Here is a 25,676-nt window from a genome sequence, read left to right on the forward strand (position 1 = left end):
AACAGTGAAGTTGCTTTATTGTGCTGCACTTCATCTGTGAAAGTGCCATTTGCAAAAGTCAACTAGGCTATAGGCCACAGACCACTGAAAAACCCACCGTACGGGGGAGAGGGGCTGAGGTGGCAGATGTGGGTTACTGCAGGCATTCACCTCTCTGATGCTGAGCTGCAGCAGCCGAGTGGCAGGGCCTGGAGGCAGGCTTATCTATGGCAGTACCAGGTGGTTCTCGGGCACAGCACCAGCCTGTCCAGAGACGTGGTAGGTCCCAGTGTTTCCAGTTACTGCAAAGTGGCTCTGGAACCATACTTGGGAATCTTCCAGCCAGGTTGCTGAAGAGGGCAGAGGTAGCTCCCACCCCTCAAGTCAAGGTGTGGACAAGGGCCTGGGCAGAAGTGGACAGACACCTCCGTGCAGGTGCTGCACCTGTAACCGTTCCTGAGGAGCCAAGTCCCATCCTGGTGGGGTGCTCCTGGGGTACCTAACCTCCCTGGATTGAGCTGCTGTGAACCCAGGCAGCATCCCGCCTGTAGGGAAAGAAAGGGCTGATGGGTCGCCTGTTCTCCAGGAAAGGAACCAAGCTGTTCACTACAACTACAGAGCCGCAGTATACTCTAGGACAGCCATGGTGCCAGCTCCCTGGGGTCAGCTGTCCCTTGGCCTCCTGTCTGTCGGGCCATGCTGAGGGCTGTGGCTCACTAACAGGAAGCAGCTGGAAAACGGTGCACCGGTCACGTGGCCTAATGTCACACGCTCAGGACCCCAGCCTCCGTTCAGTCTCAGGGTGGGCGTGGGAGAGCGACTTTTACCTAGGGATGATCACACGGATGGCAGGTCGTCTTTCTCAACCTCACATTCCTTTTTGGTGTTGACAACGCAGAGATCTGGACATTTGACAGCTCTTAAATTTTCATAAGATCCACAGATGGAGGCCCGGGATATTTGTTCTTTATCATTCTGGAATAACTGGGCAGTTTCAAAAAAGCAGCATTTAATCTGAATGTAGACATTAGGCAGATCTCACACTGGGGCTAGAGGACAAAGTCTTTTGTTGTTATTCCCACAGAGGTTTTCTTTTTTGAGACAGAGTTTCACTATACAGTTCAGGCTGGCCTTGAACTCACTTTGTAGTGGAGGTGGGTGCCTCAGACACTGATCCTTGTGCCTCAGCTTCCTGAATGCTGGGATTATAGGCAAGCACTACCATGGCTGTTCCCTGATTTTTTTTTTTTTTTTTTTTGAGAACCTATGGCCTCCTGCACCAGAAACAAGAGTTACTTCTCTAGCCCAGAGCACGCTTGACAAGTCTCTTCTCCCCTGTCCTCGCTGCTTTGGCAATGGAGGTGGAGGGAAGAGCTGCTGAGGATGTGGGGTGATTTCCTGTCCAGAGGCTGCCATCTGGACAGCTGTGCATGACTGGACAGTGCACAGCCGGGTTGCGGGGTGGTGGTGCATGTGGTATGCACATATGGCGCTGCCCCCAGTGACCTTACAGGCCTGTTGGTCACGCCACCACCTCTGCTGTATTAAGAGAAGAGCTCCTCACAAATCCTGCGTGTGTCCTCGGGTGCTGTCACAGTGTAGCCCACAGTTCGAGGGTCTGTGAAGATCTCATAGTCATTGCCGCCCTACAAAGACAAAAAACAATGCAGAAGCTCCACTCTGCCCTAGGCCATGGCTGCTCGGGCTCAGGAGCCAAGCTCTTGCTGGGCAGGGACAGTGTCTTCTGGTGCCTGTTTCCAGGAGGGGACCAACATGAGTGCAGCAATTACGTAGAAAGCGCTTTAGCCCCCTCCTGAACTACAATTCAGTTGGGAACATGTAACTATGCTTATGAAAAGAATCATGTTCTGGTGACAATCTGTCTTAAGGCTTATTCTATAGAGAAACAAGTATAATGAGTGACAAAATTCTCATAGCCATCCATTTGTTTTAGCCACACTGGAAATTCTCCAAGTTAGAAGGAGCCCTTGTAGCCCGAGAGCTGGAGCTAATGTGGCTAGTGCGAGGTGGAACTTGCCTGGGTTGGATTAAATTTAAAAAAGACCCACCTGAGCCAGATGTGGGGGTGCATGCCTGTAATCCCAGGACTTGGGAGGCTGAGGCAGGAGGACTGCTGGGAGTCTGAGATGAGCTTGGGCTACAAAGTGAGCTCAAGGCCTGCTGAGCTGTATCGTGAGACTCTGTCCCAAAAAGACAAAAAAGTGCTAGAGAGATCTCAGTAGAATAAGCACTTGCCTGGCAAGCGCAGGGTCCTGAGTTCAATCCCTGGTACTTCAAAAACAAAACAAAAAATCCCCACGTGGCTGGTGTCTGGGTTGCTGCACGAGTGTGGTCTCTGCAGCGGGTGGCTTGGGTTGCACCCTGGTCCAGCAGCGGCTAGGCGTGCAGCTGTGGGCAACACCTCCCTCTGGAGGGGTCGCTTGCTTGTGGTGCTCACGGTGGTGGGGCCCTGGAGGTGGTCAGCAGCACCTGCTCCACAGCTTGCTAAGCGTCTTCAGCCACTGCCATCACCCTGACTACTTCTAGCACTCAGGCAGGGTAATTTACATCCTGGAAAAGTGGCCACTGAAGCCTCGGAAAGGCTGTTTTTCATTTTTATTTTTTTGAGACAGGGTCTTGCTCTGTAATTCAGGCTGGCCTCGAACTCACAGCAGTCCTTCTGCTTCAGCCTCCCAAATGGTGGGAATTACAGCCCTGTAACACCATGCCCTGCTAAAAAGGCTGTTTGTGCACAGCCTGTGCTGAGGTGTCTGCTAAGATGTGGGCAGGTGCTGAGGTTGAGGGAGGTGTCCCCACCTAGCCCACTGGCCACAGGTTCCCAGAATAGCTGCCTGTGACTCCACCAAACCCACACCATGCAGGAAAGCCCCTGCTTTTCTTGTCATGGGATTTTTTAAAATGTTCCTCACCAAACTGAATACACAGTTCAATTGTAAAGCTGGAAAAAAAATTTGTTAATTTATCGTACAATCAAAGAGAGTGAAGAACAAACGAATTTTTTTCATAAAGCATAGAATACCAGGCCAATATGGAGATAACTATAGTTCTTTGGAAAACCTGACATCCTTTTAAAGGATGATTTGGCACTGAAAATTATTAGTCATCTTGGTTTTTTAAGAGCAAACCACTCCTAGACAAACTCCCCAGGTGGAGGTAAGGTTCAAGTCTTCAGGGGGGAACATCCGGGGACCAAGAGCTAGGTGGAGCCAGAAACCTGGGGCAAGCTTCTGTGCAGTCAAGAGCTTTGGGTCACTGACATAGCCCCAAGTTCTGTGGCCAGTATCTGCTTCCTAAATACACACGAAACCAGGTCTAATAATTCTTATGATTAAAAGTCGCATTTCTTTTAGGAACAGCATGGTGAGTAAAAATCACAGAGGCTAACAAAGGCATGGCCAAATGTGGATGCTTCATTTATCTGGGACACACTCCCTCTGTGTCTCAGCCTGATGAGCAGGAAGGCATACGTGCGCAGGAATCTGCCAGCCTCTGGGGAGCGCAACCACCTGCCAGGTGTGGATCCAGCAGCTGGGCACAGGCGTGCACAGAACAGATGAGGGGGCTGCCTGGGGACCTGGCCCTCAACTAGCAGACGTTTAATGCTTTGTGGTCAAGGGAAAGGACTTGGAAGAGCGGGGATGGGGGGCAGGAGTCCACAGAAGACCTCAGGGGGAGCATACCTGTCCAGGAAGAGCTGAAAGAAGCATGAGCATGGCCCCAGGGTGAGCCAAAGCCAACAACGTGGGCAGACCCTGGGAAGCAGGGAGGAGGGTCAGCTGGAGCCAGGTGGGCCACAAGGGCGCCACAGACCAGTGAGGACTTGGGAAGTGATGCATCAGGACTGGACTGCCTGCCAAGATCGTTCTGGAGAATAGAAGGAGCTGCGCCCCAAAGGTGGACACTGAGGGTATTCAGGAGGCTCCTGGGATAGGCAAGAGCCATTACCTGGGAAGAGGGACCTCCAAAACCAGAACGTTGTATACTGGCAGGTGACAGCTGCCATATTAGCCCTCCCCCATAGAAAAATGTGAGCACAGATGTGGCCCGACAGATGGCTCCCTGCACAGTTCTCCACGGCTCTGCCAGGAGGCATGGAAGCCAACAGTAGAATCTGACTGAACTTTTGCACCCATGACCCTCACTGACACTTCAAAAAGCTGGTTGGGTTGAGAATCAAACATGTCCAGGAAGACAAAAGCCTCCTGCCCTGCAAGGTGGCCCACACGGGGCCATCTGCCTCCCCAACACCACCAAGCTCAGGCCTTCCCACCACCCCCACTGAGGGAGAGCATGCTGGGCTCCTTCCTGGGCTATGCCGTGCCTGCCCCCAGCACAGGTCTGAGGACAGCAGAAGTAGAACCAAGCCCCAAGCTGGTGACAGGATTGCCCTCTAGAAAAAGGCTCAGGGAACTGGAAATTTCAAATGCTGGATCTGCAGATGCACCCAAATTTCCTGGATTCCTATAGAGGAAGCACAGTTACCTGCCAGCTCCCAGCTCTGAGAACAAAAACCCTATTTCTAGCCAAGATAAAGGGAGGGAAGAATGGGAGGGTGAATGAACAGTCATATTTTTGTGGCGATGTACTTAGCAACCCACAGGAGGGGCTTCTGCTCACTGAAGTCAGCCTGTTAATATTTAAATACCTAACAGGCCCAAGCACTAAGCAAATAGGAAGCAGTATTCACTGTTCAAACCATGGGGTGCTGGCGAGTATCCCTACTCTGCCCCATTCTGCAGCAGCTGTCACTGAACTAAACCGTGTAGTGGTGAACCTGGCTGTCCTCTGACAAAGTCAAGGAGGGAAACACTGTCAGGACGGTCTACGGCCTGGGTCCTGATTCCACTGGAAAGCCAGCGGGTACTTGCTGTGTGGACATCTACCCTCAGCACCGATGGACCAGTTGTGGCCTAGAGTCCAGACTCTTACTGTCCATGTACTTACAGTATATATGTAAAAAAATGAAAACTAGAATCAATATGGCAAACAGAACATGGACTGAGCACTTCTGAATACCCCAGAACTGCTTTCCATCCCAACTAAGGCTTCTAGATGACCACCTTCCTACATGAAGGTCATCCTTATTGAAATCTGTTATCTGTTTCAATAGCTCTCTTCTTTTGTAAGAAATGATTCCACTTGTCTTCTGGATGGTTAACAACCTAAGTTTGCAGACCAAAATTAGAGAAAAAGGAGGGCTACAAGGAAAGCCAACATTTTGGCCCTAGCCTTCTAAGGTCAATTAAGACTCAGGACATATGAGAACTTGTACTGTAACATCATGTACCTCGGTAGTGTCCCAAATTTTCTGATCAAGAAGATTATGGGGCCAAAGAGGAAAGTGATTGATGATGTAGAGTGGGCCTAAGGAGAGTCACATGGGGAGAAGACATTCTCAGGCTTTCACAGAGAGCACATTGGCCAAGCAATGGCCATGACTCATCCACATGACTGCACTGACAAAGGTTCTACAATCTGAGGTACAGGATCTCAGAATAAATCCTGAGGGCATTTCACTGACCTTCTCAGACCCAAAAGCTACAACTCTTGTTGCACAGGTCCTGCTTTACCTTGGTCTTAACCATCCAGTAGAAAAGTATGAAGACGAAATATAGGAAGTAAAGCCATGTTGTTATGTTGAGCTGTGGGGGACTCAGGTCAATAATTTCTGACATTGCCAGTTAAACAAAAGACCCAATGCTATTATGGGCTACTGGACTCTTTTAGAATATTTTGCTGAGTTTACACACCTATAATACTCAATAACAGAACTTAAAAAAAATGGGGCTTAACTATGTCCATTTCGTATCTGTGTATTCAAAGTGGTTGGGATAGATATATAGTTGCATTCTCTTAATGAATAGAATGATTTGTTCTAATGGTGTTTGTAAATAGGATCACAAGTCCGCATCTTGTACAGCAATTAACCACTAAGAAGAATATATGCAGTGTATTATTTGTTGAAACTGTACTTTCGATTTGATTTGAAACTGTCTCATTGCTTTATGTTTATCAATAAAACTTTGAAAAAATAAATTAAAAAAAAAGTCAAAAAGAAAAAAAAGAAATGATTCCAGTGAGGACGACCAAGGACGCTTGCTGGTGTTCCTTGAATTCTGAGTGTAGTTTATTACCTGAATTTTTAAGAGACATTACAGCAGATAGCAATTTTTTTTTTTAACATTTATTTATTTATTTATTGTGTGTGTATGTGTGTATGTGGCCAGCTCAGCCCACCAGGGGGCGGGGCTGGCTGTCATGTGGTGCTGGGGGATTGAACCGCGGTCCCTGTGCTTTGCCAAGCTTGTTCCAAGTAGGTGCTTTAGACCACTGAGCCATCTCGCCAGCCCCAGCAATTTTTTTTTTTTCAAACCCGAATTCAAAACATTTCTGCATCCAAAGTAATGCCAAAAAAGGATGTAGTTATAAGCCAGCTTTGTCATTAGGAACATGGCTGAGGGCTCGGGATGCAGAGCAGTGGTACAGGGCTGGCCTAACATCATGCACGAGGTTATGGGATCATTTTTTAAGTTAATTTTTCATTTTAATTAGTTCATGCTTGTAGCATGATTATATTCATTGTTGGAGAGTCCATGGGTCCTATCAACACGAAAACAAATCAAAAAACAAAGTGAATTCCTGTATCTCCTTTGGGGATAGAACAAAATTTGTGTGTGTATGTGTGTGTGTATGGTACTAGGGATTGAACTTGGGACCCTGTACTTGTCAGACAGGCGCTTATGCCCCTGAGCTATATCCCCGGCCTTCTTGAACATTCTTTTCACCCTACTGAAGAAGACATACCTTGTTGTGGTGGAATGCACACTCACTTCAGGGGCATATGTTTAAAATCCTAATTTCAGTGCTTTGGATACATACCTAGGAGTAGAATTCCTGAGTCATATGCAGGTTTATATTTAACTTTTTTTGGGTGGTAGTAGAATCTGAACCCAGGACCTTCACACTGAGCTACATCTCCAGTCCTTTATAAAAGTTTTAAAATTTTGAGATAGGGTTTCCCCCACTTGCAGGCTCCCCAGGCTGGGCTTGAACTTGAAATCCTCATGCTTAGGTCGCTTAAGAGTGTTGGCATTAGAGGCATGTGCCACCACATTGGCCTATTTTTAATTTTTTTACGAAACTCCATGAAGTTTTCCATCTTGGCTGTGCCACTGAACATCCCCAGAAGTAAAAGGATGGACCAAGTTTTCTGCTGTCTTGTTAACACTTACATATATTTTGAGCTTTTCCTTCTTTCTTTAGTAGCCATCCTACACACAAGGTGCGGCCTCACTGTGGTTTGGATTTGCATTTCCCTGCGGATGAGGGATGCTGGGTCTGCGGGCTACCTGTATGTCTGCTTTAGGGAAACATTTGCTGTCCATTTTTAAATTGGTTATTTGGCTTTTTGCTACTGAGTGGCAGGAGTTTCTCCTATACTTTGGATACTAGCCCTTTAAGGGACATGTGGTGCTCATACATTTTCTCTCATTGCACAGGCTACCATTTCACTCACTTCTTTCCGCTCTTGCTTTTCCTTGTTTTTTTCCTCCTCCTCCTCCTCCCCCTCCCCCTTCTTTGGTATTTTTGAGACAGGGTCTCACTATGCAGTTCAGGCTGGCCCTGAGCTCAGTCTGCAGCCCAGGTTGGTCTCGAACTAACAACAATCCCCTGCCTCAGCCTCCTGTGTGCTGGGATTACAGGCACCATACCTAGTTTCCTTATTTTCTTCTAGGAGGTTTACAGCTCCTAGTATTATGTGTAACTCTTCAATCCACAGGCATACAGCCAAAAGAATGAAATCAGAATGTTACAGAGATGCCCACACTTTCATGTTTATGGCAGCACTATTTCTCAGGCCAAGACAAGGACAGATGAATAAAGAAACTGTGTATTATACAACAGAGTATTACACAGTCTTAAAAAGAGGGTAATCTTATCATCTGCATAACACGGATTAACCCAAAGGACATTACAGGGGCCAGGGAGATGGCCGAGTGGAATAAGTGCTTCCCTGGCAAGCGCAAGGGCCTGAGTTCAATCCCCGGTTCTGCCAAACAAAACAAAATACCCCCCCCCCCAAAAAAAAAACCCAAAGGACATTACATTAAGTAATATAAACCAGTTATAGAAGTACAAATATTGCATGATTCCAACTTGAAGCAGAGAAAGGAGATCTCAGGTGAGAGGAAAGGAGTTGTCTAATGGGTATAAGGTTTCATTTATGTAAGCTGAATCAAGTTCATTGACTATAGGTAACAATATTAGTGTCCACTTAAATTTTTGCTGAGTTGACCTCATTTAATTAATTTTTAATGTATTTGGTACAAGGTTTCACTACGTAGCTCGGACTCATGTTGATCCTCCTGTTTTCAGCCTCCCCATGCTGGGCTAACAGGTATGCACCATCACACCTGGTCTTGGTGGCTGGATCAGTGTGCCCAAGGGCAGGGCTGGTGTGGCATGTGGTGCCAGGGATTGAACCCCTGTTCTTACCTAAGCAGGCCCTTAGTCTAGTGAGCTATCTCGCCGGCCCCTTGATCTCATTTTAGGTATTATAAAAACATCATCACTAGCTCCTCCAAAACTGAAGAGGCACAAAGATGTCCGAACTGATCAAAACTGCACTTTGAACTCAGGACTTGTGCTTGTCAGGCAAGCGCTTATTCTACTGAGCTATCTCCCCGGCCCATATATACACCATGTCTTGAAAAATATTTATTTATTTATTATTTGCAGTACCGGGGATTGAACTCAGGATTTGTGCTTGCCAGGCAGGCGCTTATTCCACTGAGCTATCTCCTCAGCCCCAGAGCCCTTTTCATAGTGGGGGCCCTGCCAGGAGGCAGAACCAACACAGGGTGGACCTCAGAGGAGCACAGGTCTTTGGAGTGCACCAGTGATGAGACAGACAAGGATTTCTGTATCATCTGTGCTGCACCTGCCGGGGTAGGAGGTCTGCTCACTCTGAACTGGAAGCCCTAATAGCCAGGGAGCAGACAGCCCAGGGAGCATGTGTAAGGGCAACAGAGAAGTTGGAGGGATGCGGCTCACTGTGATGCCAAGAATGGGCAGCATGGAGCTGGCGCTGAGGCCCTAGCTTCTGGGCAGCAGGACCTGCCTGTCCAGGGCCAGTCCCACCCCGCTGCCTCTGTGGTGCTAGCGATCTGCTTCTACGTATCCCTCCTATGGGTGCTCGTCTGTCCCACAGGCTGTGCTCTGTCCCCAACTTGGACTTGGGATTTATGACACCCAGCAGCTCCCAGGACCTTCTGTGTCTGACATACAGGACTGACCCTACCTCTTCACTATCCCTCAGGCCTTCTCCTGAGAGTCCCTATCATTCCATCCCTATGGCTCCCAGCGTTCAATTGTGGGTGTGTGAGTATGGTATAGTAAAATAACAAGACAAGAATGGCAAGGACTTTGACATACAGAGCATTTGACACCATCACCAAAGACTGATGCTCTGGAAGGAAACTGAAGCGGGCAATGTTTAATTCAAAAGCCAAACCCAAAAGGATCAATTAACATGCAGCCTGATCCTGACCTCCACTGGGCACTGGTGTCTGAGCCCGCGGGGAGGGAGGCTGCCTCACATCCCTCTCGAGGGCAGAAGCCACCACTCACCTTGAGTGGGGCTGGAAGGTAAAGTGTGTATACAAGGAAAACCTGCTAAATACTGCTCTTAGCCCTTTAAAACCTGAATTAAATAAAGCTGCAAAAACACTTTCCTACTTACTGGCATTGTTTTATCTCCAAAGAAGTAAATGGTCTTGTAGCCATCATTTTCCACATGTCTCAGGCAGTATCTCTTGTCCCATCCATCAGGAAAGACATCGAAGCTGATCTGGCCTCCTGCAGGGTCGGGAAGAACACATACAAAGGGCTGACAGGGACGGAGGTACAACTCGCTGAGAAAGCCGCCTGGCATGTGTGAGATCCTGGGTTCTACCCCAGGCACCACACACACACACACACACACACACACACACACACACACACACACGTGTCACTGAAGAAAATTTAGTTTACTTTTTGCTAGTAATTATACTGTCCCAGGTTTTATTTTTATACCCTCCTTTGTTACTTACACTACTTTAGGTGCTGGTTCTAGAATTTTTTTTTTTTTTTTTTTGAGACAACATTTTGCTATGCAGTTCAGGCTGGCCCTGAATTCACTTTGTAGCCTACACTGGCTTCGAACTTGAGGCAATCCTTCTGCCTCAGTCTCCCGAGTCTGGAATTACAACTACTGGCCACACTAGGCCTTACAAATTAATTCTTTTTTTTTCCCATAATTTTATTGAGAAACAAATAGCAATGAGACAGTTTCAAACCAAATTGTTAGGACAGTTTCAATAATTAACACATTGCATACATTCTTCCTAGTGGTTAATTGCTGTACAAGATGCGGACTTGATATCCTATTTACAAACACCATTAGAACAAATCCCTCTATTCATTAAGAGAATGTAACTATATATCTATCCTAACCACTTTGAATACACAGATACCAAATGGACATTCATCTGTATTCCCTTTTTTTGTTAAGTTCCATCATTTAAATATTATAGGTGTGTAAACTCAGCAAAATATTCTACAAGAGTTCAGAGGTCCATAATAGTATTGGGTCTTCCACTTTACTAACAATGTCAGAAACTGTTGACCTGAGTCCCCTACAGCTCAACATAACACCATGGCTTTACTTCTTATATTTCATTTTCATACTTTTCTGCTGGATGGTTAAGACCAAGGTAAAGCAGGACTTATGCAACAAGAGTTGTAGCTTTTTGGTCTGATAAGGTCAGTGAAATCCCCTCAGGATTTATCCCGAGATCCTGTACCCCAGATTGTAGAACCTTTGTCGGTGTCAGCCATGTGGATGAGTCACGGCCATTGCTTGGCTAATGTGCTCTCTGTGAAAGCCTGGGAGAATGTTTTCTCTCTATGTGACTCTCCTTAGGCACACTCTACGTCATCGATCACTTTCCTCTTTGGCCCCATAATCTTCTTGATCAGAAAATTTGGGACACTACTGAGTTACATGACATTACAGTACAAGTTCTCATATGTCCTGAGTCTTAACTGATCTTGGAAGGCTAGGGCCAAAATGTTGGCTTTCCTTGTAGCCCTCCTTTTTCTCTAATTTTGGTCTGCAAACTTAGGTTGTTAACCATCCAGAAGACAAGCTTATTGTTATTACCATACAACCTAGGCTGTTAAGCTTAACCTCACTGTCTGAATATCAAACATCTTAGGCACAACATGGAACAGGTAATTTTTCATCAAGTATTGATATGTTGAACTTTAAGTCCCTATAGAATATGATCAAAAAACATTTAAAAATTAGAATATATTTTAAAAAATAGGCATAAAGAATTATATACTTCTTATGTTTACACATAAGTCCAGAAATCTAACCATATACAACCCTGAAGCAGGACAGTCCCGCAACATTCCTTTTCCTGTCTCTTGCCTTCATTCCCCACCCCCTTCTTTTTGAACAATCATCTACCTGAGAGACAGCATGGCAGCAACTGCATGTCATGACAAGCAGCCTGTATTCAGAAGACCATACAAATTAATTCTACATTACTCCCCCTCCCAACATTATTTCACCTGGTCTAAAATGGAAGAGAATGCCAATTCAAAACAAGAATGTACTATACAAGAGCGCTGTGAAGCAAGTGGGTTTAAGTGAAGCACGCTTACAAACAACCTGCCAAGCACTTCATTCACTTCGTTTGGTTAGCTGCACTTGTCTCAGGCTTCCACAGCCCCTCTGTGGAAAATGACTGCAAGCTGGCTGTGTCTCGCTCATCAGGTAGGAAATATACAAATCACACTGAAGGTGACTTACAGGCGGCTATCATGGGCAATAAAAGCTCCTCCAAAAGTTTGCAAGACAGATGCTTCCATCTTAGCTGAGGAGCACGTGAAGGCCTGCCCGCTCCTGCAGTCACTGCACACAGTTCCTTCGCAAGCTCGCTTCCTATGCCTGTGCACTTACTGAAGCTGGTCCAACAAGAAGGCTTCACATAGGGATTCACCACAACTGACAGCAGAAATGAGTCTGTCTAAAGCAACTGACAGCCATGTTCCAGCATAGGCCAAAATTGACGTGTCCAGGCTGCAGGAAGAGCTCGCTAGAAATGTTACACCAGCTATGTCTCTGTGACCTGGACAAATTTCTGCACCTTTTCTGGGCCTTGGTTCTTCTCCTGTAAAAGCAAACAAACTGGCTTCTATAGCCCCTTGCTGTTGACATACTGAATAATTCCAGTATTATTTCGTCTCCTTATTTTTGAGACAGGATCTCATGTGTAGCCCAGGCTGTCCTTGACTTGCGGTGATTCCCCTGCCTCAGCCTCCTGGGTGCTGGGAGTACAGCTGTGCCCTATTATTTTAACTCATCTACAAGGTCCATATTTTGTCTCTCTTCTGGGGTTTACTACAGTGCTTCTCTTTTGCCTCAAGGCTTCCAAAAGCTCCTCTTCTGACCAAGAAGATAAACACAGGCAGAAAGAACCCTTCTGGGTGAGGATGTAGAAAGAGAGAGTAAGGTGCAGTGGCCTATAATCTCAGCTACTTAGAAGCCCGAGGCAGGAGGATTGCAAGTTTGAATCTACAATGGGCAACTGTGAGAGACTGTCTCAAAACAAAATAAAAAATTAAAAAACAGCTGGGCAAGGGCTGGAGAGAGATAGCTTAGCAGTTTAAGTGCCTGGCAAGCACAAGAACCTCGGTTCAATCCCTGGCACCACATGGTACAACACAGCCCCCCCCCCCCCCCCCCCCCCGCCAGGGTGCACTGCTTGAGGCCTTAGTACCCAGTATGGGGGGGGAGGGGGAGGTGGGGAAGGAAGAGGAGGAGGGGTAGGGGTAAGGGAAGGAGGGGAAAAAAAGGATCAGATACAACAGTGGGGAAGCCATCTCCAGGCTGGCCAGCAAATAGTGCCATGGCCGATTATGCAGAAGAAAGTAACGGATCCCCTGCAAGCCTGCACCATGCACAGAGCCCAGTCTCTATGGCACGGGGACTCACAGCCCACTGCCACGCTGCCACGCTGCCACGCTGCCAGATGGATATAGCGTACCTATGGAAAATGTGAGGCCTTTTCCTGCAAACTCTTTCTTCAGGTCCGCTACAAATTTTTGTCTTATGTTTTCTTTCTGGGAAAAAACAAAGCAATTGCCATTGTGTTACAGCGTAGCAGGAGCATCTGAAATTCTGCTCACAAGGCTGCAGTCTTATCTTCCTTCCACAAACCCGGCCTTTCCCAAGGTCAGTTCAGAAGGACTCACTTTATCGAGTTCGTAGAATTCAATGCGTTCCTCTTGGCTGCAGCTTCTTCCAATAGGGGACACATTGAGCATCCCATTTCGGAATTCAATGAAAGTACCCCTGGGGAGCAAAGGGGACAGAGGGTCCCTAAAACACCTCACTTACATGGCAACATTGTAACTTTATGTTTTCGTATGTGCTGCTAGGGATAGAACCCACAGCCTGTGCACGCAAGGCAAGAGCTCCACCACTGAGCCACATTCCCAGCCCCTGGGTAACAGTTTAGACAGGTAAACAGGCTAAATACCTGAGCAGTTAAAAAAAGTAGCAGGGCCACGATCTATGTCTCTCAGAGCTGTGCCACAAAGCAAGCTTGAAAACAGGACCACACAGCCTTGAGATGTGGCTAAGCCCACAGATGTGATCTGAGACACGCCGAAAGAAGGAGTGCAACCATCACCAATAATGCTGATACTATCTGTTAAAAGGATATTTTTGTTTAAAGATAAATTACTAAAAACTAATTTCACCTATTCCTGCTGGTTCTGTGTGGCTACAGGAAATGTGAAAACACGTTTGTGGCTTATATTATGTTTCCACGGGGCAGTGCTGCTGCTAGGAAGATTTTACACTTAATAAAGAGCTACAAAAATGATGCCAGCATTACAGGAGCAGGAGCTTGCTCTCAAAGGAGTCTGAAAACACGTTTCCCAGACAATCTGCGAGTGAGCTCCTAAACAGACACACCAGTAAGCAAAGCTGCACTGACAGGCTCTGGGCATCACCCAGGGAGCCTCGGGCAGAGCGGGGAGACTCGATTTCCCCAGGGGCGACAGCTCCCAAAGGTCTGAGCGGAGCACGAGCACAGCCTCAGTACCTTGAAATAAAGATGTTTAAAAACATTTTTTCCTATCATGTTTCCAGTTTTAGCCTCTGAACAGTTTCTAAAATGGAGATATCCTGTAAGCTAGATACTCATTTTTAAAATTGAAATTCCACCATTTTGCGAAGAGCCACGCACTCTCCCTGCACTGTCCCCAGTGCTGCCTGTGAACCAGCTGGAGTAGGACAGGGGTCTCTGCCCACTGCCCTGCTCACATGGCCCTGATCTCCAGCAACCTGCTGCTGTACAGAGAGGCCACATGTCAGGTGTGCCTTTTCCTAGGCCATCCCACCCTGGGCACCTGTATGGCGCTGCCCTGGTGACCTCTGACAGGTTTTGTGAAGCTCAAATGTACCAATTTATATACTTTGGAAATCGGGAAGCAACTGAGTATTCTTCTACTAAGGTACAAGCAAACTCTGGCAGCTGGGTCCTACCCTCTGCTGTGTGTACCTTGCCAAGGAAATGATAAATATTCAAAACACAAGGACCTAGGGCTGGTGAGGTAGCTTAAGCAAGCTTAGGCAAGCTTAGGGACAGTGGTTCAATCCCGGGCACCACATGCCACCCCAGCCCTGCCCCCAGGGCAGGCTGAGCTGGCCAGGGTCCAAGTGTAGTGGCACACACTTGTAATCCCAGCGCTGGGGAGGCTGAAAGCAGGAGGATTACTACAAGTCTGAGCTGCGTAGTGAGACCTTGCAACAACCAAATTAAAAAACAAAACATTAAAAAACAAAAACAAAAAGCAAGAACCTAATAAAAGTTTTCCAAAAACTCCATGTCCATGTTGTCCCAGGACTGGAACAACCAAGCCCTGTCCTTCACTACATCTGCATGCCCACTGAAGAACTCTGGGGACTGTGGACCCCAGCAGTGACTCTTGGGCTGTCAGTCTATTCTATCAGAAACATAGTTATTTCCCCTGACCCAAGGACGTATTACTCACTCCTAAAGCATGGGTGGAAGTCTTCTGACAAACAGGGATTGGGGAAGCTAGCAGGACTCTTGGTTACCTGAGGTGTTCCAGCCTTTGCTCCACTTAGGGAAAGCACATGGTTAATCCTTGTGCAAAACGTGGATGAACGTGAGTCTTATTTCGCAGGTACCTTACACTATTCCGCAATTACAGCTCTGTACATGTGTCTCCTTCATCAGACTAAAAGCATTATAACCTTGTCCTTTAAATCCCCCATTAACGCTTAGCCCAAAGTAACGATGGAATGGACCAGAGTATATGTGTATTTTAACTTTCACTCTGGGGAATTTCTACTGTATATAAACATAAACAGAGCAGGATAAGGAACGCTCTCACACCCACGCCCACTCCAGCGCAGGGAAGGCCCTGCAGGCCCGCTGGAGCAGCTCAGGGGAGGCAGTGGCTATGCATTCTCACAGCCTGGAGGAGCCTCTGTGGCCCAGCAGACATTTAAATCCGAGTGCCAAAGATATTTATCTCCCTGTTGATTAAAAGTGTGACCCAGCAGCTGCTGAAAACTGGAAAGAAATTAAATGTCAAAGAAATCACCTCGACCTCTCATCACCAAGACCCAGCTGGTTAGCCAGTGAGCCCACTCCCTTCCAGTCTTCTACTGCAGGCCTTTGAAGAGGACTGAAAGGGCAACAGTGGCCAATGCAGGAGGCAGGTACCCGCTCAAAGGCCTGTGGGGGTGGGAAGTTCGAAGCAGGCTCTGGAAGACAAGTGCTGTGCGTTGGAAGGTGGGGGTGGCGTGGCAGGGACTCCAGGTGGCAATGATGACCCATCCAGCCATGTCTTCACCTTGTCAACCACGGCCAGAAAGGCAGACTCTTTTAGAGAAATCAGACTCATTTTTATTGAGACAGGGTCTCACTACGTAGCCCAGGCTGACCTTGAACTCCCTACGTAGCCTGGGCTGGCCCCACACTTGTATCGATCCCCGCCTTAGCCTCCCAAGTGTTGGATTACAGGGGTGCACCATCATGCCCTGGCAGACTCATACTTATTCATTTATTTATTTCTGGTACCAGGAATTGAACTTAGGATCTTGTAGTTGCCAAGTAGGACCCAGACTAATTTTTAAATTAAATAGCAATTAATTAGTATCTTTTAATTAAATTAATAGCAATTAATTTGGATTTTCTTTAAGATTTGGCATTGTGCGGGATCTGGCTTACAAGTTGCCCATTAAAAAACTTCAGATCCAAGGGTTCGGCTGTTGTTTTGATGCGCTGTTCCACTCACTGACAACCTCTGAGGGTGTATACTTTTCATGGGTGTTTAATTCACTTCATGTAGATCTGCCATCTCTCTCAATCCTTCTTACAACCCTTGGCTGTACAAATCACTTCCAGTCATTCCTCAAGTGCTGGGCTGCATGTACCCATCAGTATCAACCCCCCACATGACTCCACATTACATCAGAGCTCCTTTAAGAAAAGCAAACCTACCTTTTCTTTGGGAGTTTAATTTTTGCAATGTAGCTTAGACAGTAGTTGATTAAATCTTGAATTAGGACCTCACCCAGGTGACCTTGAATATTCTACAATTAAAAACAAAACAAAACAAAACTATAGTTAATTATTGGCCAGGATGTGTTTTCTAAACAGCTATACAGCAAACCCAAGTCATGAGCTACTACTGCTAGGAAGTCACGAGGCTGGTGTCCCAGGGCCAGTGACAAACAGAATGATCATATACTACTGAAAGCTGCAAAGGACCTCTTCAAGATGTTCACAGTGCAGCTATTCCCGCTGTTGCAAAACAAGTATTAATTTAAGTATCCTTAAAAAACAAATACAAAAATTTACTTATCTATCTGCAATATGCAACAGTCACTCGGTCCAAGATTCAAATCTTTCCTGTGAGAAACTGAAAGTGTAAATAAAAGACCAAAATGTATAACAGGTGTGGTTAAGCAGGAAGAAAATGTTCAAACGGGGAGGGGAACAAGGGAGGGAGGAGGGGGAAAGAAGGGAAAAGGAAAAAAAAGAAGGAAAAAATGGAAACAAAGCTTTTGCAAATGGGGAGAGGAGGAGGTGCTGAAGGGAGGGGAATAGGAAAAAAGAAACAAGAAAGAGAAAGGAACACCATGTACAGGAACAAATTCTTCATGATGAATGTGATCATTATGAATACCTAAAATGTACCAAGAAAATCTGACCTGAGAGAGAGGAAAAAAAAAAAAGACTCAAATCTTAATAAAGAACACAGAATAAAGATTTATCTTCACTCGTCTCTCAGCTTCCCAGCGTGCCCACTCAGAGGCAGTCACTGTCAAACACCCTTTTAAATATTTCATTTTATTTTATTTGGCTTTTTGAGACAAGATCTTGGTATTGCAGTTCAGACTGGCCTTGAACTCACTATGTAGGCCAGGCTGTCTTCAAACTCATAGTACCCCTCCTGCCTCCGCCTCCCCAGCGCTGGGATCACAGGTGTGAACTAGTAAGTCCAGCTTTAAGTATTCTAGTAGCAGTAAACAATTGTTCTGATACTTAACAACATACCTGTTTACATAAGAGTTTCCCATCTTTGTAGGCTACCAAGCCATTTTCTGGAAACACATAGTTATATTTCTCTACCACTAAAACCAAAACAAAAGAAAATTTAGAATGTAATAAATTAAAATATACATTTTTGTTTCTTGGCTAGCACCTGAGTGTAAAAGATAATCTCATGTTAACGGAAGAAGAGGAAAAAGCTCCTAAGAAAAAGGTGAAAAGGTGCTTTGGTTGTTAATTTAAAAGCTAATGAGTAGGGCTGGTGAGATGGCTCAGTGGTCTAAAGCACCTACTTGGAACAAGCTTAGCAAAGCACAAGGACCGCGGTTCAATCCCCCAGCACCACATGCCAGCCAGCCCCGCCCCCTGGTGGGCTGAGCTGGCCACACACACACACACATAAAATAAAAAAAAAAAAAAAAGCTAATGAGTGGGCGGAGACTGAGGCACAGGGCAGGCTGCCCTGTGTACCGCCCTCAGCTGGCCCATCAAAGCTGCCACGTTAAGTACCGCCTGCTAATGGCTCAGTAGAATAAGCACTTGCCTGGCAAGTACAAGGGCCTGAGTTCAATCCCCTGTTCTGCCACACACACGCACAAAAAGCTGCTGCAGGGAGGTCACTTGTCCACCAGAGTGCTGTGCCCAAACCTGCCTTGAACCATGAGCACCTGGAAGCTGAGCGCAAATGTGGATTTTCCTGTTCTGCTCGCAGGCTGCCTAAATCAGGACTGCCAGGGAAAGGCTAAGTATTTATTTTTTTTTCAGAACCAGGGATTGAACTCAGGCCCTTGTGCTTGCTAGGCAAGCGCTTATTCCACTGAGCTATCTCCCCAGCAGGCTAAGTATTTTTTAAAAGCTGTTAGGTGCACTATGATCAGTCAGACTTCAAGACCATCACACAACCTCAACAGAGGGCTTCTCTGACTTTAGGCACTTGTCAGAATTCCCACGGTGCACTGGGCAAGGAGCCCTTTCCCTCCAGCCTTTTCCAAGTGTGAGTGGTACGTGTGCTGGCCTTCACTGACACAAAGCCTCTCTGAGTGTGCATCAAACACACCACCAGAGGCAGAAGGGCAGCCAAGACCAGTGCCACAATTCTGGGGCCTAATGTGTCCAGCACATAGTCTGTAACATCTCTAAACAGAGCACCTGCAAGGAGAATTAAGTGTAAGTGAAACACAGAGCTTTAAAATGTTGGTACAGGGCTGGCCAAATAGCTCAGTGGATTAAAGTGCCTGCAAACAGGCGCAAGGGTCGGGAGTTTGAGCTCCCAGCCTGCCCTGCTGGCCCCCCCCCAGGGGTGTGCTGAGGTGGCAACTGAGACTGGGTGTGGTGGGGCGCACCTGTAATCCCCGCTCTTGGGAGGGTGCGAACAGGAGGATCACTATGAGTCCCATCTAGTAGTGAGACTCTGAACACCCTGTAGACCCTTCCCTAAAATACAAACATAAAAAATAAAAATAAAAGGTTGGTACAGATTACTCCTGCAGTGATGATGATCGAAACAGTCTGCACAGAACTGCACCATAAGACATGGCATAAAGAGCAGGGTGGAGTGGCACTAGGAGGCTGAGGCACGAGGGTCACTGTGAGCTCAAGACCAGCCAGGGCTATGTAGTAAGACAAAGCCAGCCTGAACAGCTTAGTGAGACTGTGTCTCAAAAAACAAAATGGAGACACAAGACAAACAGGAGTTCCTGCCAAGCGTGGTTGTACACACCGTAACTTCAGCACCAAGGGAGACAGAGGCAGGAGGGTCACAAGTTCAAGCCTCACTTGAGCAACTTAATGATTGAGACCATCTCAGAATAAAAAACTGGCTGATAATGGAGCTCAGCGTGAAGGCCCTGGGCCCAATCCTTTCCTAACTGGGGAGGTCTGACATCTGGAGACCATGGGGGTATGCCCAACAATGTCCACAGACATTTTAGTTGTGAAAACACATTTTTAGGGTGTGTGTGTGTGTGTGTGTGTGTGTGTGTACTCTGTAGGGATCTAATGAGTAAAGGCCAGGGTACTTGTTAAACATCCTACAGTGCACAGAACCCCTCATAACAGAACTACCTGGGCCCAAATGTCACCAGCGACAAGGGTGAGAAACCTTGCTCTAGTGAAGCTGGTTCCAAGACATGAGAACTCTGGTGACAACAGGGGTGAAAAGAACAATTCAAGGATCCACCCCTCAATCCACTATTTCTAACAGGCCGGGTACCACTGGGGTCCTGCGGCCACAGAGATAAAAAACTGCACAGTCCTGGTCTTTAAGGCAAACGATTTAGAGTGCTGCTTCAGCAGGGCAGCACGCCAGAATCTGCTGGGAGTACTTGCTGAAGCACAAGTCCCAGGTCCTGCAAACTTACTCAGTCAGTCTCTGGGGAAGAGGCTGGTAAAACTCCAGCTTCTGGGGTCCTCTGCTGGAGACCCCAGTTTGGGGGAGAGATGGGGGCCAGTGAACTTTGGGATGCAGGAACTCTGGGGACACTGGGTAGGGCAGCAGCGAGGAGACACCCGGGTGGAGAGGGCGGTCTAAGCTGAGGTGAGAAGTGGGGTCAGGACATGGGCTGCAGAGGCTGGCAGGCCGAGGGAGGAGGGACAAGCAACTACCCCAGGCAAAAAGTCCCACGTGCAAAGAAGCAGACACCGCTTTCTCAGTGAATCTACCCACAAATCAGTGTAAAGTGCTCACCAACAACCCCAAAGCTTTATTTTTGGGAATAAGTGCAAAGGAAATATAGAGGCAGAGACAATGTCTCCCCAAAGAAGAAACAAAGAAAGCGTGCCACATGTGGGCAAAGGCGTGGTATGACTAGGACCCTTGGTTACAGGTCTCCCCTACAGAGAAGCTAATCTTTGGTCAAAATGTAATTAGCAGGGCTGGGGAGATGGCTCAGTGGAATAAGCGCTTCCTTGGCAAGTGTAAGGGTCTGAGTTCAATCCCCGGTTACGTAAAAAAAAAAAAAAAAAAATTAGCAACGTGGAGTTACCATCATTTCCCAGCTGCTCCTGAACTTTCTCAAAGTCCGACCCGCCTACCACTCCGATGTTGGTCTTCTGCTTCAATTTTTGTAGAAAGTCATCCATTTCTTTGGTAATTTTCTACACATCAAGAAGGAAAACAGAAGAGTCACGAACTACAAAAATCACCAGTGACTGGAATAGAAACAGTATACAGATCTTATTTTATTCAATTATTTTTATTAGTATACGTTCAATATACATAATGTTTATTTCTGTACACGCCAGTTCAGTCACTAGGTCTATAGGTATTTTTCAAGTATTATAGTTGCAATTTTGGGTAATTAACCTTTTGCTAGAATAAACTTAATGAATTTTACCTATTTTTGCCAAAATTTAAAAGCATGAGCAGCTGATTAACACTTATCATGTACTATTCTATTCTTCTAAAAATTTACATACCTGTCAGCATGCATACACATAATTAGGTACACAAATACAAATGAATTACTTTATGTCATATGCAATAACTTGCCTTTTCCAGCACCATACTATAGTGATATTTCTATCCCAATATACAGATTTAGTTCATTCCCTTTGAATGTGACTTATTGCATTTACAGATTTCTTTAAAAACAAAAAAATTAAAGAGCAGGGTCAGAATTGATTAGAACTGTAGTGAGCAAAGCATGGCAGGAGTGCAGCTCAGTGTCCAGTATGGCCTTAATATGTGAGGCCTCAGGTTCACACACAGCACCACCACCACCACTGCATCAACACTCACAACACAATCCCCACACTCCAAAACCAAAGAAACATTAGATTTTTAGTTTCATGATGAATTATACAGTAGGACAGAAAGAGAACCACACAGTAAGATAAACAACAAATTTTTAATAATTCATTATTTATAGTGTGTGTGTGTGCACGTGTGTGTGTGTTGGTATCAGGGACTGAACTCAGGACTGCACAGGATAAACAAGTACTCTGCCACTGAGCTACACTCTAGCCCCCTTCTCCCTTTATGGGACAGAGTCTCACGGTGACTCTCCTGCCTCAGCCTCCTAAGTGCTGGAATGACAGGCATGCATACCACATCTGGCATAGCCCCACTCATTTTTAGTAACTTTTATTTTTTTTTTTTTTGGCGGAACCAGGGATTGAACTCAGTCCTTGCGCTCGCCAGGGAAGCGCTTATCCTACTGAGCCATTTCCCCGGGCCCTATTTTTAGCAACCTTAATTGGATAGTTGCCTGAGCAGCTAGCACTGCCTTCGCGCCCTTGCTCTTTGCTGCCACTATGAATGGCAGCTCTCTGCCATGAGCCAGTCTGTCTTGGAGCCAGCTGAGTAGGGACTGAAACCTCCACTAACTGTGAGCTAAATAAACATTTCTTTCCTTCATTTTGGGTGTTGGGTATTTTGCCCAGCAATGAGAGAAGAGTAACTGAGACACTTACATTATCTTTTTGTAACTCACCAAAACAAATTTAACTTCAGTACATAAATTCATTATATACTTCATAACTTCTCTGCAGTATACAATTTTTTAGAGTAACAAAGCATATGCTTAATAAAGTTTTAAAGAGGGGCTCAGAATAGATTTCACTTTTTCCCCATCTGTTACAGAAGAATTCTGGCCTACTGTGCAAAATCCTGAACTGCTCTAGTGGCTTCCATGAGAACAGTTAGAGTCCCCAAGTGGTCTGCTCAAACTTGACATCAGAATGGGAGGAATTGCAGAAGAATCCCCCAGCAATACTAGCCACACTAACCATCAAAGGCAGCAGCATTCCATTTTTGAACAGAAGCCCAAGGGTACAATTTATCTAATTATTACTGCACACTGATGACAAACAATACTGTAGTCAGTCAGGGCATGTTTTGTAACTAGAATAGTCTGTTAAAAACCATTTACTACCAAATGGTAACAAATACTTCTTGACAGGAAATAGGACCCGTATATTGTAACAATAGCAGAGTATGTGTGCCTGCTCGTATGTATGTGCCTGCCTCTCTCTCTCTCTCCCTTTCTTTTCTTTTCTTTTTTTGGTGTGGGAAATTGAACTCAGGACCTCCTACTGGCCAGGCAATAGTTTTTCTTTTTTTAAAAAAACAGGTTAACACTACATAGTTCAGGCTGGTCTTAGACTCACTATGTAGCCCAGGCTAGCCTGGAAATCATGGCGATCCTCCACCCTCAGCCTCCCAGGTGCTGGGATCACAGGCATGCACCACCACAGCCAACTTCTTTGTACCATTTCCAAGGATTTGTGTTTGAAATTTTCATGATGCAAAGTAGAAAAGGATTCACCTAGGTTTATACTACTTTCTCTCTGTAGGTTTATACTCCTTTCTCTCTGTTGAGTTTTGTTCTAAGTTCCAATTGATTTCATTTTATTTTATTTATTTATTTATTTGGTGGAACCGGGGATTGAACTCAGGCCCTTGCACTTGCTAGGAAAGCACTTATTCCACTGAGTCATCTCCCTGGCTCCATCCAATTGATTTTAGATGGAATGGCATTTTTAGGAAAGCACGTAGCACAACAAACTCTTATTAACAAAGGAAAATCTTCAAATTTCTGATGTCTATGGTCATTAGACTTAATCTGCCTGGCTCATGCCTTGTTTCAGTGACTGCAATAAAAAATGAATTCATTCTTTCTCTTTTAGATTGTATATATTATAAAGGGAAAGACTATGATAAATAGCTGTTACTAAAGTATTCTTACCTAAAGCACCCAGCCTACAGGAAAAGTCTCTTTTAAATTATAGATTTTATTGATTTTTTTTTTTTTTTTTGAGACAGGGTCTTGTGATGTTAGTTCAGGCTGGACTTGATCTCATTACAGAGCCCAGGTTGTCCTTGAACTCTCAGTGATCCTCCTGCCTCAGCTTCCTGAGTGCTTGGAATTATTTGTGTGTGTCAAATGCCCAGCTAGATTTTATTTTATACTTTTGAGTGTTAAAATTATTAATGGTAAGGAATACCATGTTTCAGTAATTCTGGGTCATATGGCTGCTTATTTTTTTACTCTATGGGTGCATATCAGGATTCTTTCTGGGGAGAAGCTCTCTTCTGAACAGTATAGCTAACACCCACAACAGCTTCCCTTTCAGCATGGTGAACTTGACAAATGACAAGGCCCCTGAGGCCCAGGGACTTGCACAAGGTCTGCTATGCTAAGGAGGTCAGAGTTTCAGTGGGTCTCGCTTCCATCTGTTTGAAATGGTAGTGACAACTATTGCACATGGGACAAGAGATGGAAGACTGACAGCACCCAACATTACCTAGAAGGGATTGGAAGTGTAAACCCTGGACCGCCCCCCAGCCATGGCCACAACTGAGTGGCTCTTTGCTTCCACAACTGAGTTTTATTGGACCAGTCACCCTGTTTACATGTGATTTTCCACCTGCTTTTGCAGTAAAGTTGGTCAGTTACTACAGACCATACGGTTTGCAAAAACGAAACTATTTACTCTGTGGCCCGGCACAGAAAGTAAATTATGGATCTGAATTTACCCCTGTAACTCTTGACTATCCCAGTGTGTGTTGATCTGAGTGCAGTAAGACCTTTGGAGAACTTGGAGTTGAATCCAACCATGAGATGGATCCAATCTGTGGCTCAGAAAGGTAAAATGATACATCTAAGATCACACATATTTGAGTACATTTTGCCAAAAAACTAAAGAGGATGGGGTAGAAGTTGAGGACTGCATGGCCATTTGGGCCCAATCTTGTTTGAATGGGGTTCAATGACCAGTTTGTGCAAGAGGGCAGACAAGGCCTCCGAAAAAGCTCATTTTTGTTTTTTTTTTTTTTAATGTATTTGGTATAGGGTCTCACTCTGCAGCTTGAACTCATAGTAATCCTGTTTTCAGCCTCACCAGCACTGGGATTACAGGCATGTGCCGGGGGAGGGGGGCACACAGGGCACAGCATGTGGTGTTGAGGATCAAACCCGCGGTTCCCTGCGCTTGCCTAAGCAGGCGCTTAGTCCACTGAGCTATCTTGCCCGCCCTATACAGCTCATCTTAACTGAAATTTAACAGTGACTGTAGCAGCAAAATCTGGGAATGGGAAACAAGATTCCCAGAGCCCAAGGATGCTCTTAGCAGGCAGCGTTTAATGATCTAGGCCTTCTCGCCCATCGCCCCGATTCACTGGGCTCGTGGAGATGGCTAACGTTTGAGGCCTATGCTGTCCGAGAAACTTTCATGAACTTACATGATTTCATTAGATCCTCAAAAACACCAATGGTGCTGGGAGTGGTGGTGCACGCCTGTAATCCCTGCACTTTAGAGGCTGAGGCAGGAGATTGCTGTGAGTTCGACACCTGCCTGAACAACACTGTGAGTTTAAGGTCAGCCTGAACTATACAACGAAACCCAGCCTGAGAAAAGAAATCAAACAAAATCCAAAAACAACATATGGAACAAGCAACCTCACTGAACGCTGTAGCCGAGGCGGCTCAGAATAGTTAACTGCCTCGCTCAAGGTCACACAACTGTCAACAGGTGAAGCTGAGACGCCTCCACTAGGTCTGGAAACCGACGTTTTAAATACCTTACGCGGCACAGCTCACAGGTGCCAGGATTAGGGAGGTCATGCAGCTGGTGAAAGGGCTTGCAGTGGCATTCTAATGCAGGTCCCCGGAGCTTGAGGTTAACTCTAGCCCCACATTTTCCCAAACTCCCTGCAATACAAGACTTTCTTGGTCCTTAAAACTCTTGGCTCTATTTTATGTCTCAGTATCCCGAGGTCCCAAAGAGCTGCTTAGATCGTCGGTGTCAACTCTCTAAGGCGAGGTCCGAGCCTACGGCAGGGGAAGATGGTCCTCGGTCGCCCCTTGGCGCCCCTCCCGGCGTGGTCAGGAGCCCCTTAAGCGAGTAGCAGGGCGCCACACTGGCAGCTACAGGTCTGCCGAGCGCTGCCTACCTGCCGCGGGGCCGTCAGGGTCCCATCCACATCGAAGAGGCACAGCGCTGGGTGGGTCGCAGCCATCTCTCCGGTTTCAATCTGCACACCAGATTGAACCCGTTGGCACCAGGAACTCATCCCGGAACTTC

The 25,676-nt window shown here is 46.1% G+C and overlaps 1 protein-coding gene across 3 annotated transcripts; it reads right to left on the bottom strand.

Annotated features, from left to right (window-relative positions):
* On the bottom strand, positions 1–25,676 carry Pmm2 (phosphomannomutase 2). Of its 3 annotated transcripts, none has more exons than XM_023711361.1 (9): positions 25,546–25,676; positions 21,142–21,233; positions 20,636–20,747; positions 17,658–17,734; positions 16,599–16,690; positions 13,309–13,408; positions 13,101–13,176; positions 9,743–9,858; positions 1–1,625 (listed from the first exon to the last, which is right to left on the bottom strand). In XM_023711361.1, the coding sequence occupies exons 2-9, from the start codon at positions 21,154–21,156 to the stop codon at positions 1,524–1,526; spliced, it is 690 nt and encodes a 229-aa protein (XP_023567129.1). In that variant the 5' UTR covers positions 21,157–21,233; positions 25,546–25,676; the 3' UTR covers positions 1–1,523. The 3 variants fall into 3 exon arrangements, with proteins under 3 accessions (XP_023567129.1, XP_023567130.1, XP_004627831.2); XM_023711362.1 differs by lacking the exon at positions 21,142–21,233 and adding an exon at positions 24,835–24,947; XM_004627774.2 differs by lacking the exon at positions 21,142–21,233.

The sequence above is a fragment of the Octodon degus genome, unplaced genomic scaffold (assembly GCF_000260255.1).
Source record: "Octodon degus isolate 3935 unplaced genomic scaffold, OctDeg1.0 scaffold00021, whole genome shotgun sequence".
NCBI lineage: Eukaryota > Metazoa > Chordata > Mammalia > Rodentia > Octodontidae > Octodon > Octodon degus.